The sequence below is a fragment of the Oryx dammah genome, unplaced genomic scaffold (assembly GCF_014754425.2).
Source record: "Oryx dammah isolate SB20612 unplaced genomic scaffold, SCBI_Odam_1.1 HiC_scaffold_9, whole genome shotgun sequence".
Taxonomy (NCBI): domain Eukaryota; kingdom Metazoa; phylum Chordata; class Mammalia; order Artiodactyla; family Bovidae; genus Oryx; species Oryx dammah.
Window position 1 is genome coordinate 43,560,808 of NW_024070193.1, and position 13,795 is coordinate 43,574,602.

Consider the following 13,795-nt stretch of genomic DNA (forward strand, 5'->3'; position numbering starts at 1 on the left):
ATGGCGTCAGTGTGGCGTCGTACCGGGCGGGAAACTCGAAGAGGAGGGCCGGCGACGCCTTCTCCGCCGGTGAGTGGGGCAGCGGTCGTCCTCTCTCGAGACCTCGCGACCTTACGGCCTGGTTTTTCGGTCCCAACAGAGCCCGGCATTTCCCTCTGAGCCTCCGTGCCCTCAACCTCAGCTTCTTTAACTGTCTAGTCGCTGGATAATACCTACAGGTACCTTCCTGCGTCGTTAAAAAGAAGAAGTGAGGAGAGACTTGACTCCCATCCTCTCCCCCGCCCCTCCCCGGAGGGCCTAGTCCAGGCAGCCCTCCGGCTTTCCCCGGGTTTGAGGCTGCTGGACCGGTTAGCACGTGTTAAGGGCATGTTCCCTGAAGTCCAGAGGCCATGACTTGCCTTAGTTTTTCCTTCTGTAGAATGGTTGATAATGCTTATAAATAGTAAACGAGGCAAAGGGTAACAAAAAATGCTTAGCATGACGTTTGGTAAGTAGTAAACGGTAAATATTGTTGGAAGCCAATATTATGGGTGGTAGTTAAAAGAGGCAGAGAGATCCTGGAGCCGGATTGCTAAATTGGAATCCCAGCTGTGCCACTGAATGTGAGAATAATGGTGTGTGTGTGTGCGCGCCCCCGTGCGCTCAGTGGGTCAGTCATGCCGCACTCTGCAACTGCATGGACTGGGGCCCGCCGGGCTCCTCTGTTCATGGAATTTTCCAGGCAGAAATACTGGAGTGGGTTGCCATTTCCTACTGCAGGGGATTTTCCCGACCCAGGGATCGAACTCAGGTGTCTTGAGAGTAATGGTACCTACCTCAAAAAGTTTTGTGAGTAATAAACGAAGTATTAGATATAAAAGACTTAGGAGTTTTTGTTAGATATTAGTATTTACCTTCCTGCCAGCCATTCTCATTTAGCGAATATTCTCAGAATTTTTTTTTTAATGCTAGGTACCATCCTGGGCCCTAGGGATACCTGAGATAAACAACACTGGATTCCTGCTCTCAAGGAGCCCCTCAGTCTAGCGTGTCCTAAGGTTTCTTATATATACTCTGGAGCAGGAAAGCTGGAGGAGTAATCTCCTTTGGGGACAGGAGTCCAGTTTTCAAGGAAGAAGACATTTGATTGAGACTTTAAGCAGAAGGAGTAATTTCCAGGCAGATAACAGCATTTCAGTTGGAGCAGGAATCATTTTTGGTTCACAGATGTAACCCCCACACCTAGCCCAGTCCCCAACATTGGAGTTTTGGATTAATGAGTTAAAGGAGTAGTAGATTGGGGCTAAATGGTGAAGAATCTTCAATATCAGAGAAATATGGCTTTTATTCTTCAGCAAGAAAGAAGTGATCTGGCTAAAGAAACAACTAGGTAAACAAGTCGTGAAAGTAAGCAAGTACTGACCAGAAAGAGGAGTTGAAATTTTCTCAAGATCTGGCTTTAGATAGCATTTTGTAAAGTCTTTGGTTTTGGATAGAGCATTAATTGTTTTCTTTGAGCTAATATTTTTAACTTCTCAGAATTTATCTAGCTTCTACAGAGTAACTTATGTTCTCTGATTTGTTCTGCAAAGTAATTTAACTGAAGAAGACTGGTCAGAATGATTTCCAAAAGGAAACTGTCAGTGTCAGAGGATAAAGAGAGCCCAACAGAAGATGCCTCTGGTAGGTGTCTAATCATCTGTTGTTTTATTTTTTGTAGCAAATGTGTGAGGCACTAAAAGGGATATAAAGTTCCTCCTTTCAAGTGTTGGAGTCATCAAGGCTTAATAGGTAGGACCCACAGAGTTCAGTGTCAGGAGATTTGGAATTTCTGCCTCTAATTGCATGTATGACTTTGGGCATGCCCATAGTCTGAGAGTTTCAGTCTCCACATAAGAGGAATCTACATTCGTAAGAACTTACCTATCATCCTTTAGGTGCTGGGACAGAAAGATAACTACATAGTCTGTGCTTAGTCATCAGTTGTGTCTGACTTTTTGCAACCCCATGGACTGCCACCCACCAGGCTCCTCTGTCCTTGGGGATTCTCCAGGCAAGAATACTGGAATGAGTTGTCATGCCCTCCTTCAGGGTATCTTCCCAACTGAGGGATTGAACCCAGGTCTCCCGCATTGCAGGCGAACTCTTTACCAACTCAGCCACCAGGGAAGCCCCAAACATCCTATTGTTGTTGTGTTAGTTGCTCAGTCTTGTCCGACTCGGCGGGACCCTCATGGACTGTAGCCCACCAGGCTCCTCTGTCCATGGAGTTCTCCAGGCAAGAATACTAGAGTGGGTAGCCATTCCCTTCTCCAGGGGATCTTCCTGACCCAGGAATTGAACCTGGGTCTCCTGTGTTGCAGGCAGCTTCTTTATCATCTGAGCCACCAGGGAACCCTTTACAAATCTTATGGTCATCTTTCCTCCCTTAAAAAAATTTATGATCTCGATAAATGCTGTGATGATGATATAGAAAGGAATAACATCATATCAAAGCAAACACACCAGAGGCAAAGAAAGAGGATAGACTCTGTCTATGAGAATGCAACTGACAGAAGCCTAAGTATTCCTATGAGAAGACTATGGTTGATAGTCTTTTATTATACTCATCTACTCTATTAAGGCAATTCTAACATTGCTTCATTAAGGGAGAAGAGTAGATAATCATACTGAACCTTTTTGTTTATGTTTGCTTATTTTTTTAAATTACTTCTCATGGATTGAAAGTCTTGGGATGAAATCAGTCTGGACTTTGTACTCAAAGATATGACGTAGGAGAATCTGTCACATTCTTCTACCTCTGCATCCTAATCATTGGTTCTCAAGCTTCGGTGTGAGTAAGGATTATTACCTGCAGAATATAAATTATTAAAAATTTAAATTCCCAGGCTCCAGCCTTGAAATTTTGATTCTGTACGTCTGGGATGTGACCTAAAAATATGCTTCCAGTAAGCTTCTCAGTGATTCTAATGCAGTGATTTGTAGAGTACGTGAGAGACCCTGGCTGCTTTAGAATTTGGGTGGGAAACATTTCTGTGGTTATTCTTGTTAGAGGTGGCATATTTTGAATTCTTCAAAAGAACTCAATAGGTGAAAATAATTCTGTTTGTTAATTGTTTTGTTTGTCTGCAAGCCATTATTGCTGAACCTTGTTAGAGATAAAATTTCACTGCAGCATCAGTTCCAGTATAGTCTCTCAGGAACCCATCAATTATCCTAGGGTTATTGTTCTAGGGTTTACATTTTAAGCTTTTCTCTACTCTGTCGCATTCTTGAATTTTTTTTTCAATTTTCAGAAGCCAGGAAGCAGCCACTTTCCAAAAAAACAAAGAAATCTCATGTTCACAATGAAGTTGAAGAAAATGACAATGTCTTTGTAAAGTTTCTTAAGGCATCAGGAATTACTCTTAAAACAGGAGAAAGTCAGAACCAACTAGGTAATATTTTAATGAAAATCTTTTCTCTGGGTATAGTGAAAGGGCTCAGAACTGAATAATGGATTTTCTAGAGAGGCAGTGAAGATTAGAAATGGGAGCACCATCTGTCTGGAGACAAGGATGAAACTGAAATTACATTTTAGTTAGTGCATGTTAAGTAAAGTATGTCTAATTCTTTTTTTTTTTCAAGAAAGAATGTTATATGTAGTATTACTTTGTTTTCTTGTGAAAAAATAAATAGCCAGAGAGTATTTATCTGGGTCAGAATTAATTTCACGGGAAATTAATTAATTAAATTATGGGAAAATTTCTAAATAAAGCCATATAAGGCCCTACTTTGGGAGCATAGATTATCCCATTCAATTAAGGGTATGGCATCTTTTTAAAATACTTAGTAGCTATCCTTTACTAATGCTAATTCTGTTCTGCTGTGGGTTTATTAGGTTGGGAATACCTTTATTGGCTTCATCAGACAGGAACCTAGATCTTAGGAAAGGGAGATTATAGTCAGAAGTGTTCAAGACACTGGGGACCAACTAGTCTTCTTTTCTCATAGCTGTGGATCAAATCGTTTTCCAAAAGAAGCTCTTTCAGACTCTGAGGAAACATCCTTCTTATCCCACAGTATGTATTGTCTCCCTAGTACTGTGGGGGTTTTTTGCCAGCAGTACTCTTCAATTGGGAATTTAAAGTCACTGGCATAAAGTTGAATGTGCTAGAATGATTTTATTTAACCCACAGCAAATGTTAAACTAGAATTTTTATTCTTGTTTTTTTTTGAATGTTACCAAGATAATAGAAGAGTTTGTTAACGGCCTGGAGTCTTACATTGAGAACCAGGACAGTTTCAGGAGCTGCCTTTTGTCTTGTGAACGTCTGCAGGATGAGGAAACCAGGTGTGGAGACGAGTCATCGAGTTGCTTAAAGTTTACATGAGTTGGATGGGGATGTGGGGAAGTTGGAGCCAATGCAGGTTTTTTTGGAATTTTGCTTCTGATTTATAGCTCTCTTTTTCTCAGAGTTTTAGCCTAACCTTTAAATTATTAAGTTCAGGATACTAAGAATCCAAAATGTTTTTAGAATGTATCTCACCTCTGTTGGTAACAATTTCAACTCTTTACTTCTCTGTGACTTAAGAGCTGTCTTCTCATGTGCTGTATTTCTTCTCTAAAGGATAGTTTCTCCTAAAAAATTACATATTTAACCAATTTTATGGACAAAGGATAATAAAAACAGTAACACAAAACAGAAAACAAATTTCTTTCTCTCTTTTTTTTTTTAACAGCACGGGCACATCTTACTGTAAGAGCCTCATTAAATTGCTTCTGGGGATTGACATATTACAGGTGAGGCTGTGCCACTTGGTGTGAACATCTCATGGATGTGATTTGTGGTGTATCAGTTCAGTTCAGTCGCTCAGTTGTGTCTGACTCTTTGCGACCCCATGAATCGCAGCACGCCAGGCCTCCCTGTCCATCACCATCTCCTGGAGTTCACTCAGACTCACGTCCATCGAGTCTGTGATGCCATCCAGCCATCTCATCCTCTGTCGTCCCCTTCTCCTCCTGCCCCCAATCCCTCCCAGCATCAGAGTCTTTTCTAGTGAGTCAACTCTTTGCATGAGGTGGCCAAAGTACTGGAGCTTCAGCTTTAGCATCATTCCTTCCAAAGAAATCCCAGGGCTGATCTCCTTCAGAATGGACTGGTTGGATCTCCTTGCAGTCCAAGGGACTCTCAAGAGTCTTCTCCAACACCACAGTTCAAAAGCATCAATTCTTCGGCACTCAGCCTTCTTCACAGTCCAACGCTCACATCCATACATGACCACAAGACTAGACGGACCTTAGTCGGCAAAGTACTGTCTCTGCTTTTGAATACGCTGTCTAGGTTGGTCGTAACTTTTCTTCCAAGGAGTAAGCGTCTTTTAATTTCATGGCTGCAATCACCATCTGCAGTGATTTTGGAGCCCAAAAAAATAAAGTCTGACACTGTTTCCATTGTTTCCCCATCTATTTGCCATGAAGTGATGGGACCAGATGCCATGATCTTCGTTTTCTGAATGTTGAGCTTTAAGCCAACTTTTTCACTCTCCACTTTCACTTTCATCAAAAGGCTTTTTAGTTCGGAGCACAGGGTAGAGCAGGGGTAATAGGAGCATTTGAGTTTATAGCAGTTTCCCACAGCCCTGTTGCTGAGATGAATCTGGAGAGCAGTATCGATGGTTTGGACTGAGCTGATCAGCCTATTATATCCTGAAGTCTTTGTTTGTTCCGTCAGGCTCTGCTTCCTGTTTTGTAAAGCTTCATGCTATGTGCTCTGTATACCATATACGTCTCTGCTATATTCACATCTGCATCATTTCCCATTTAGCTTTGTATTTGCTTATTAACTAGATTTTGCCATTTTCCTCCCCTCTCTCTCTCTATTTAGTAGACAATCTCTCCCACTGTTAATCTTAGCATTTTCTTTTCCTTTTCATTGGAAATCTTGAATATCATTTAGTTTACTTAAGTCTATAAAAGCTCTCTTGTTCCCCTGAAGAGAAATCTTCTTTCTTGCAAACTGTTTGATAATCTGTTAAAATTTGCATGTCATGGGTTAACAGTTGTCATTATAATTAATCATATTATTGATTATCTGATCATTTTAGTATTGCCTTGATAGTCATTTTGCAGTTTTTCAGAGGGTGGATTACTGACAGGTTTTTGTATTCCAACAGGTTCTGTTCAAAATATAGGCAGCATTCATGTGGACATTCTTAAAAATGAACATTTCAATTATAGCAGGTTTTTGCCTCCAAGAATCTTGATGGAGAGAATTACCACTAATTGTACATTTCTTTTGTACATTTTGAGACCATCTCCTAACTCCCTATGTCTTCTCTTTTAGCCTGCCATTATCAAAGTCTTATTTGAAAAGTTGCCAGAATTTCTTTTTGAAAAGTAAGTGAAGTTATATATCCTAGTGTACTTATGTTTCTCTGAAAAGATTGCTCTGAAACATCTTTGGTACCTCTGAAGATCATATTTATCATGACTCCAGATTTTTAATTAACTACTCAAGTTTAACTGTGGTGACTTTTTTGAAATTTTAGTAGCATGTCTTATGTATTCCTAGAAGAATGCACGATAAACTGGTGGTAGTGATTGTTTCCAAGGAGGGGAGCCAGTTGGCTGGAGTCAGATATTGTCTGAATACTATTCTTTACCTTTCAGTTTTATACTGTATGTGTGCTGCCATTTTTTAGAAATGTACTTCAGTGGTTAAGATTCCAGGCTTTCATTGTCAGGGGCCCAGGTTTGATCCCTGTATGGGGACTAATATCCTGCAAGCCATGTGACATGGCCAAAAAAGAAAACAAACACAGTTTGTTTGTTTGTTTCATTAAAAAAAATAAGTTAGGAAAAAAGAGCAGCCTAATAGAAAAGTAGATAAAGATCGTGAATAGATAATTCACAGAGAAGAAATATAAGAGCATTAAATGTTTTTTTAATGCTCAAGTTCATTAATAATCAAAGACAACAATTTCAAATAATATGTTTTTTTTTTTACTCTCAAAGGATCTCCCTTGTTGAGTGTAATGAACAAGCCAGTTCATACATCACTGGTAAACATATATAAAGCAGTGTAATCACTCTAAAGATCAGGAGGTTGTGTGTATCAAAACCTTAGATTTTGCTTTATGTTCAGCTGTACCTCCTAATTTATCCAAACGTAATAGCTCTGAATGAAAACAGTAATGAATATTATTGCTGTTTAAAATTAAAATTGTAAACAGATTTTTAAGTATAAGGGATTGGTTAAGTAAATTAGTATAGGACTATCGTATGGATATTAAAAATTGTAAAAAGGATTATATAATACCATTTAATTTAAAAAATTCAGGTTGCAAGTCATATTTACAGTTCACTCAATATTTTGTTAACAAAAAATCATACATATACATTTACATAGACATATGTATGTCAGTGATGGACATCTCTGGATGAGAGGATTCGGGTCATTTTTATTTTCTCCTTTTTAAATTGTGCTTTTTCAGTGTCTTATATGTAATAATAGTAAACATGAAGGTTTATCTTTAAAAATTCATGCTTTGCCTGAATGAACTGCACTAGATGATTTGTGTCCTGGCTAGTCTTTCTTAGTAGTTAAACTTGACTATTATAAACAAAGATTGACAGTGTTGTCAAGAAGAGGAGCTGGAGGTAATCCAAAACTTAGACATAGGAGGCTGGGAAGAAGGCAAAGACTGTCATCTTAGGGGAAACAGTACTGGGTCAACTTTTTTTCATCCATATATGGATGGTTTTTAATACTTTCACAGACATAATCTCATCTGACCTAGGTTTCTATACCAGTAAAAATATATTCTCCTGTTTTAGTACTTATCAATCTAGGTAATTAGTTTTTACCTTTTAAAAATAATTCTCTTACCCAATTTATTAATAATCTTTATTTAAAAATTTGTTTATATATTTTAAGAGATACTCTCCAGACCTTTCTCCCCCTCTGAACCCTCCCCAGATGTAGTCACTAACAGTTCAGTGCATCTTCTTCCAGACATCTTTCTCAACATATATGCATATGTCTTACGTTTTTTTTGTATCATCTGTGTGTCTAGCACAGCGTGCAACCCGTGGTTAAGTTTAGTAAATGTTAATTGAATGGCTGAGATGTTATATGTAGTATTAATGTTTGCTGCTGTGTAGGTCAGACAGGCTACGTTCCTGATTTTTCATCCACCCTAATGTTTCAGAGTGAACAGTGATGGAATCAGCATGCCTCGACTCATCATCAATCAGCTAAAGTGGCTGGACCGAGTTGTGGATAGTAAGGTAGGCTTGGGTACTTTTTTGGTCCCTTGTCTTTAGAGAGAGTGTTTTCTGCACTTAACACCAAACCTTTGGAATTTGCAGGGTTTTTTGCCTTTCTGGACAGGAAATTCATATTTTTCTATCCATTAGCTTTTTTAGCTTTCGTAGTTTGAAAATCATGGTTATTTCATCCTTTAAATGTCTTCAAAAAACTGAAATATATCTCACTGTGATGGAATTGAAGAGTCTTGTCCAACTCTTTGCAACCCCATGGATAGTCCATGGAATTCTCCAGGTCAGAATACTGGAGTGGGTAGCCTTTCCTTTCTCCAAGGGATCTTCCCAACCCAGGGATCGAACCCAGGTCTCCTGCATTGCAGGTGGATTCTTTTCCAGCTTAGCCACCAGGGAAGCCCATAACTATGATGACTGGATGTGATTTATTAAATGAATTATTTGGAAGGAAGTCACGAATTTCTCAAAATACAGAGATTATTATGTTTTATTTCTCAAAAAAAGTAAGATCTGAAACCATCTTACTTCACTGCAGATGTGTTGATTTAATTACATATTGAGGAAAATTTCTTTGGGAGTTTTGTTATTAAGTACCTTGGTAAAGATGAATCTGTTTTGAGCCTTGGGCTTATTCTTCAGAGTTCTCAAAATCATTCTACTAAGTTTTGTCACATTCAAAGGCTAAATCTTTATTTGGAAGAACATGAGTTTTATAGTCTCATCTGGGCTGGAATTTTGGGTCTGGCAGTTATTAATTGAGTATCCTTGAGCAACAGATCCCTACCTTTTAAAAAAGGAAATAGAGATGTAAATATTAAGTGAAATAAAGATATTAGATAATATACCATCCAGCCTACTTTTTTTTTTTAATATAGATACCATCTCATTTGTGAAAAATCTCTAGGTGATTTACTTCTGATTTTAGATTTTGAGCTTGGATGTATGTGTAGTTGTCATGTTGTACACAAAAGAATTCCAGCTCTATGTTTTGGGAGTAAGAAGTCTTTCTCTATTCTGGATACTGTGTTACAATTCTTATAATAGTGTCCTCCACTGCAGGATCTTACCACCAAGATCATGCAGCTGATCAGTGTTGCTCCGCTGTGCCTACAACATGACTTTGTCATCAGCCTACCTGAGATCCTAGGGGATTCCCAGCATGCTGATGTGGGGAAAGAGCTCAGGTGGGTAAGCACCTTGTTGCCATCTTGAGCAAGCCTTCACTCTGGGAGCCTATTGCTGCAGTATAAAAAGAGTAATAATATTGTGTTTCTGTATAAAAGAGAATGATACTTGTCTTACTGGGATATTGAATGTGACTTGTTTTTCTAATAATGAATATATATTTAAGTAGATCTATGTTGTGAATATGAAGTCTGGTTTAGGATTAGATATATAAATTTGATCTCTGGAGACGTAAACTTTCCTGTTTATTAGCATTTTTTTTGTTTTGTCAGCATTTCCTCTACCCACGAGTGTCCTCAATCATGACTTCACATCCAGATGGTTTGTGGAACCTATTAAACATCAATGTTCTTTGGTTCCCTAAATGATTCATTCTAATGCACATTGTTGTGTCAGATCCATTGCTTTCTAACATTTATGTGAAAAATTCTAATTGATAGAGCAGTAATGAAGAAGGGGTAATGCAACTGTGTATTTATCCTAGAAGTAATTAAAAACTTCAATTTGTAATACCTCCTTTTCTATAGGTATCTGTAAAGCTATCTCTGAAAAGGCCTAGAGATTTCTTGCCTTTGTACTTTTGGGCAGACTGCTCCTTCTGTGTATAGCCCTATACCCCTCACTTTGCCTGCCTGTCCTTTTGTATAACTTTCTCTTAGAATCTGTTGCTGTCCTTTTCTAGTCCATGCTACTGTAGCACCCTGTACATATAGGTATCATATTTATCCCACTTCATTGTAATTGTGGCTTTTCTTTTCCTTTTCTGAGGAAGGATATGGACCAAACTCAACAGTGGTTTCCTCTGAGTAGTGGGGATGATAAGATAGGGTTTCTTGTTGTTGTTTGAATTTTTCAAAATGTGCATTTATTTTTTTTTTTACACAAGAGAATTTTAATGAAACATACTACAAATAGAATTTAATGGGAGCTGAGTATATCCTCTCTTCCCATACCTTGGATGATTTTCCCAAGTCATTACTTGCTCAGTTCTGTTAAAAGTTGCATAATTTCTTTTCCACTGTTCACAGTGACCTCCTAACAGAGAACACTCTGCTCACCATCCCGATCTTGGACGTCCTTTCTAGCCTCCAACTTGAGTCAAAGCTCCTGACTAAGGTACGGAGGACTCTGCTCTCCAGAAACAGAACTAGTCTTCTTGCCTCCCAGAACCGATGTCAGTCATTCATTGCCCTGGACCAGTTGTATATAATGAAAATTTCATTTTGAAACAGTGCTGAATGACACCTACTCTTTTTTTTTTTTGATGAATTTTATATGCTGTACTGTGATAGATGAACTGTTTGTTTTTAAGCCGTAAGTTTTAGTGGAAATTTTCTGTGTTGCCTGCATATTTACAAACTGCTCCCATAGGAATAACAAATTTTCATGGCTTTCTGTAACCAGTGGAAAATTCAGGCTCCAAAATGTAAGATAATAAATCTTTCATGTTTATCACCTCTCTGTTTTTGAAGAAGCTGTAGCATTAATAATTGAGAGCTTGTAATCTGGAAAAGAGTAAAATGTGTTTTTCTTCTGAAAGTGCAAGTGAGAAGCTGAATGAGAGAATTTTTCTAATTTTACGTAATGAGTCGTTACTAGATTGAGATATTAACATGGAAATATGTAAAATTTTGTGTTTTTTGTGTTTAGGTCCGCCAGTTAGTGATGGGTAAGCTGTCATCTGTCAGTTTGGATGACTTACCTGTGATCATCAAATTCATTCTTCATTCCATAACCTCCACAGATGCACTTGAGGTACTCTACTATTTCCCAACAAACACTAGGGTATTAGATCCTGGACAGTACAGAGAATAGCTGTGGTGCTCTTGTGAAACTCAGCAGTGAAAAGAAGCCTAACCTAGAGGAAGATATATCAAGATAAATTGTTTAAAAGGTTCTGATTGCTCTTCTCTGTCCTGAAACTAATTGGTAACGCTAATTAGTCCAGATAGTATTCAGGGGAGAGAATGGATCTGCTAGTCAGACTTAGTGTTCTGTATTAGCTGCTACAGGTTACACTTGCTGTTTCAGTGTGATGCCTCAAGGAGTTCTGGAACTTTAAGGAGCGTGATGTACTGTAGTCACATTAGTTATTCTCATCAGCTGTCTTTTTCAAACTGCCTTGTTTAATAATTCATTTAATTTAATAATTCTTCCTCAGTCTTTGAGGAGAATGTTACGGTTCTTCTGTTGGAAAAATAGATTGTGCCTAGCTGCTATGAATGATCAGAACACACAGCTAACCCATTTATTTGCTGTAGGTAATTTCTGAGCTTCGAGAGAAGTTGGATCTGCAGCACTGTATTTTGCCTTCACAGTTCCAGGTTTCTCTAAGCAGGTTGAGAAATAAAGGACAAACAAGGTATAAACTCATGGACAGTTACCACCCTTTTTCTCACATGAGCAAGGAAAGTTTTCTGACATTTATTGTGGAGCCAGGACAGAAGATCTTAATATTTACAACTACAAATTATGTAGTAATATCACAATAATGTACTACTATTATTTTTCAAATAATATTTATAGGTATGTATATGTATATGACTGAATGTGTGTGTGTGTGTATTCCCTTTGCTCTTCACATCAATCCCTGATAGACTGCAATAAATTTTTATTAGCCATTTTACGCATGAAGTTGTGACTGGTTTTAAGGCACATGCCTAGTAAGCAGGAATCCAGATCTTACAGGTCCTTCTCTGGTAAGAAGGATTTCCTTTCCCTCTGCTACTTGTAGTTTTTCAGGAAATCAAGAAAATAGCGGTCAAGACTGTGTTACTCTTCTCTTCGATGTAATAAAGTCAGCTATTAGATACGAGAAGATCATTTCAGAAGCCTGGATTAAGGTGAGTGAGATCTTTCAACATTGAGGAAAAAATGGCTGGCAGTCAGTCATGGATATGTAAGTAAAGGTAGTTGAAATAAAAGTCTTGAAAGTCAATCAAGTAGAAATAATAGATGATGGTTTGCCAGATTAGCAGATTGGTTCAAACGTGTTCTTATGTGTTGTGATATTTTTGTGACCCTTGTTTTTCCAGGCGATTGAAAGGACCCCCTCAGAGGCTGAACACAAGGTAATGTTAATCTTCTATGAATTTTAAATATTATAGATGTAAAATTAGTGATATTGCCTGGCTTTCCTCCCTGCTATTTGGTCTGGCATCTTCCAGTCATCCTTTTGTAGCTGCTCTAGTAAACATTAACTGCTTGAGGAAGATAATCTGAAAGGATGGCTTGCCAGATGGTCTTTATTCTGGCAATACAATGAAATAAAATATCCACAAGGGGAAATAGTAATATTCCAAACAGTGAATTGCAGTCAAAGAAGCTGAGTCCCCACCCATGAGGGGATGAGCACTGGAGTCACCTGGGTCATGAGTCAGGTATTTAGGTCTCTGTCTGATTGCCCTTCCTCCAATTTCACATGGAATTGTCAAGATAGTAGCATTTCATTTCATTTCATTTCATTTCATTTCTTTTACCTGATGAGTGAACCAAACAGTCCATCTGTTACTGGGGTGATGATACTGAATCTGTCTTAACTCTGGAGATGTTTTCTTTAGTCATAAAGCCATATGATTGAGTTCCTTATGTGCTGATTGGTTCCGTTTAAGGACTTTCTTTAGTTGAAATCTCTTGTTTGGGGAGGTTTTGTTAGTTGAATTATTCAGTTGTTGGATGACTATTTTAAAAGCTGTTGTGATATTGAATAAAATAATGAAAAACTCATTTTTTTGTGGTGGCAGGATAGGAGGGTGATCAAAATATCCAAGACAACTACTTTATTATTACATAACCCATGGCTTCCTGCATAGCTATTTTTAGATTTCTATTCATTGTATAAATATAATTTTGTGTTCTGACTTTTTTCTCTTCACATTGTGTCATAAATGTTTTGTGTGCTTCTACATTGTCTTTATTTTCATTTTTAATAGCTATATTTTCTGCCATAATCTATCCTAATTTTGGTGTCTGAGTTGGGCCATCATTGAAAGGATGTCCCAAGTAATTTGTTGTTTTTTGTTTTTATTAATTAGAACATCTAACAATATATGTTACTGTTAATTGAGATTAAATTGATAATATTATATCAGACATACAATGCAAAGATTTGTTATTTGTATAAGTCATTTGCAAAATGATCATTACAGCAGTCGTTAATGTCCATCACTGTACACTGCTAGTACAAGTTTTTTTACTTGTGGTAAGAACTTGCAAGATCTACTCTCTTAGCAGCTTTCAGATGTGTGGTATAGTATCATTAACTAAATTCACCATGCTGTACATTACATCCCTGTGACTTATTTATTTTATAACTGAAATTTGTACCTTTACTCATTTTACCAATTCCCTCCCATCACCTCTGGC

At 37.9% G+C, this 13,795-nt stretch overlaps 1 protein-coding gene across 2 annotated transcripts in view; it reads left to right on the plus strand.

Annotated features, from left to right (window-relative positions):
• The first annotated feature begins 15 nt into the window (after positions 1-15).
• Positions 16-13,795, plus strand: part of FANCD2 (FA complementation group D2) — a 49,720-nt gene continuing 35,940 nt past the window's right edge. For both annotated transcript variants that reach the window (XM_040246035.1, XM_040246034.1), the window contains exons 1-14: positions 16-69; positions 1,572-1,662; positions 3,276-3,416; positions 3,973-4,040; positions 4,209-4,312; positions 4,702-4,762; positions 6,306-6,358; positions 8,173-8,251; positions 9,305-9,429; positions 10,459-10,546; positions 11,081-11,185; positions 11,692-11,792; positions 12,165-12,273; positions 12,466-12,501. In XM_040246035.1, coding sequence (XP_040101969.1) covers positions 1,599-1,662; positions 3,276-3,416; positions 3,973-4,040; positions 4,209-4,312; positions 4,702-4,762; positions 6,306-6,358; positions 8,173-8,251; positions 9,305-9,429; positions 10,459-10,546; positions 11,081-11,185; positions 11,692-11,792; positions 12,165-12,273; positions 12,466-12,501 — 1,134 coding nt within the window. In that variant the 5' untranslated portion in view covers positions 16-69; positions 1,572-1,598. The remainder of the gene's footprint in view (positions 70-1,571; positions 1,663-3,275; positions 3,417-3,972; positions 4,041-4,208; positions 4,313-4,701; positions 4,763-6,305; positions 6,359-8,172; positions 8,252-9,304; positions 9,430-10,458; positions 10,547-11,080; positions 11,186-11,691; positions 11,793-12,164; positions 12,274-12,465; positions 12,502-13,795) is intronic.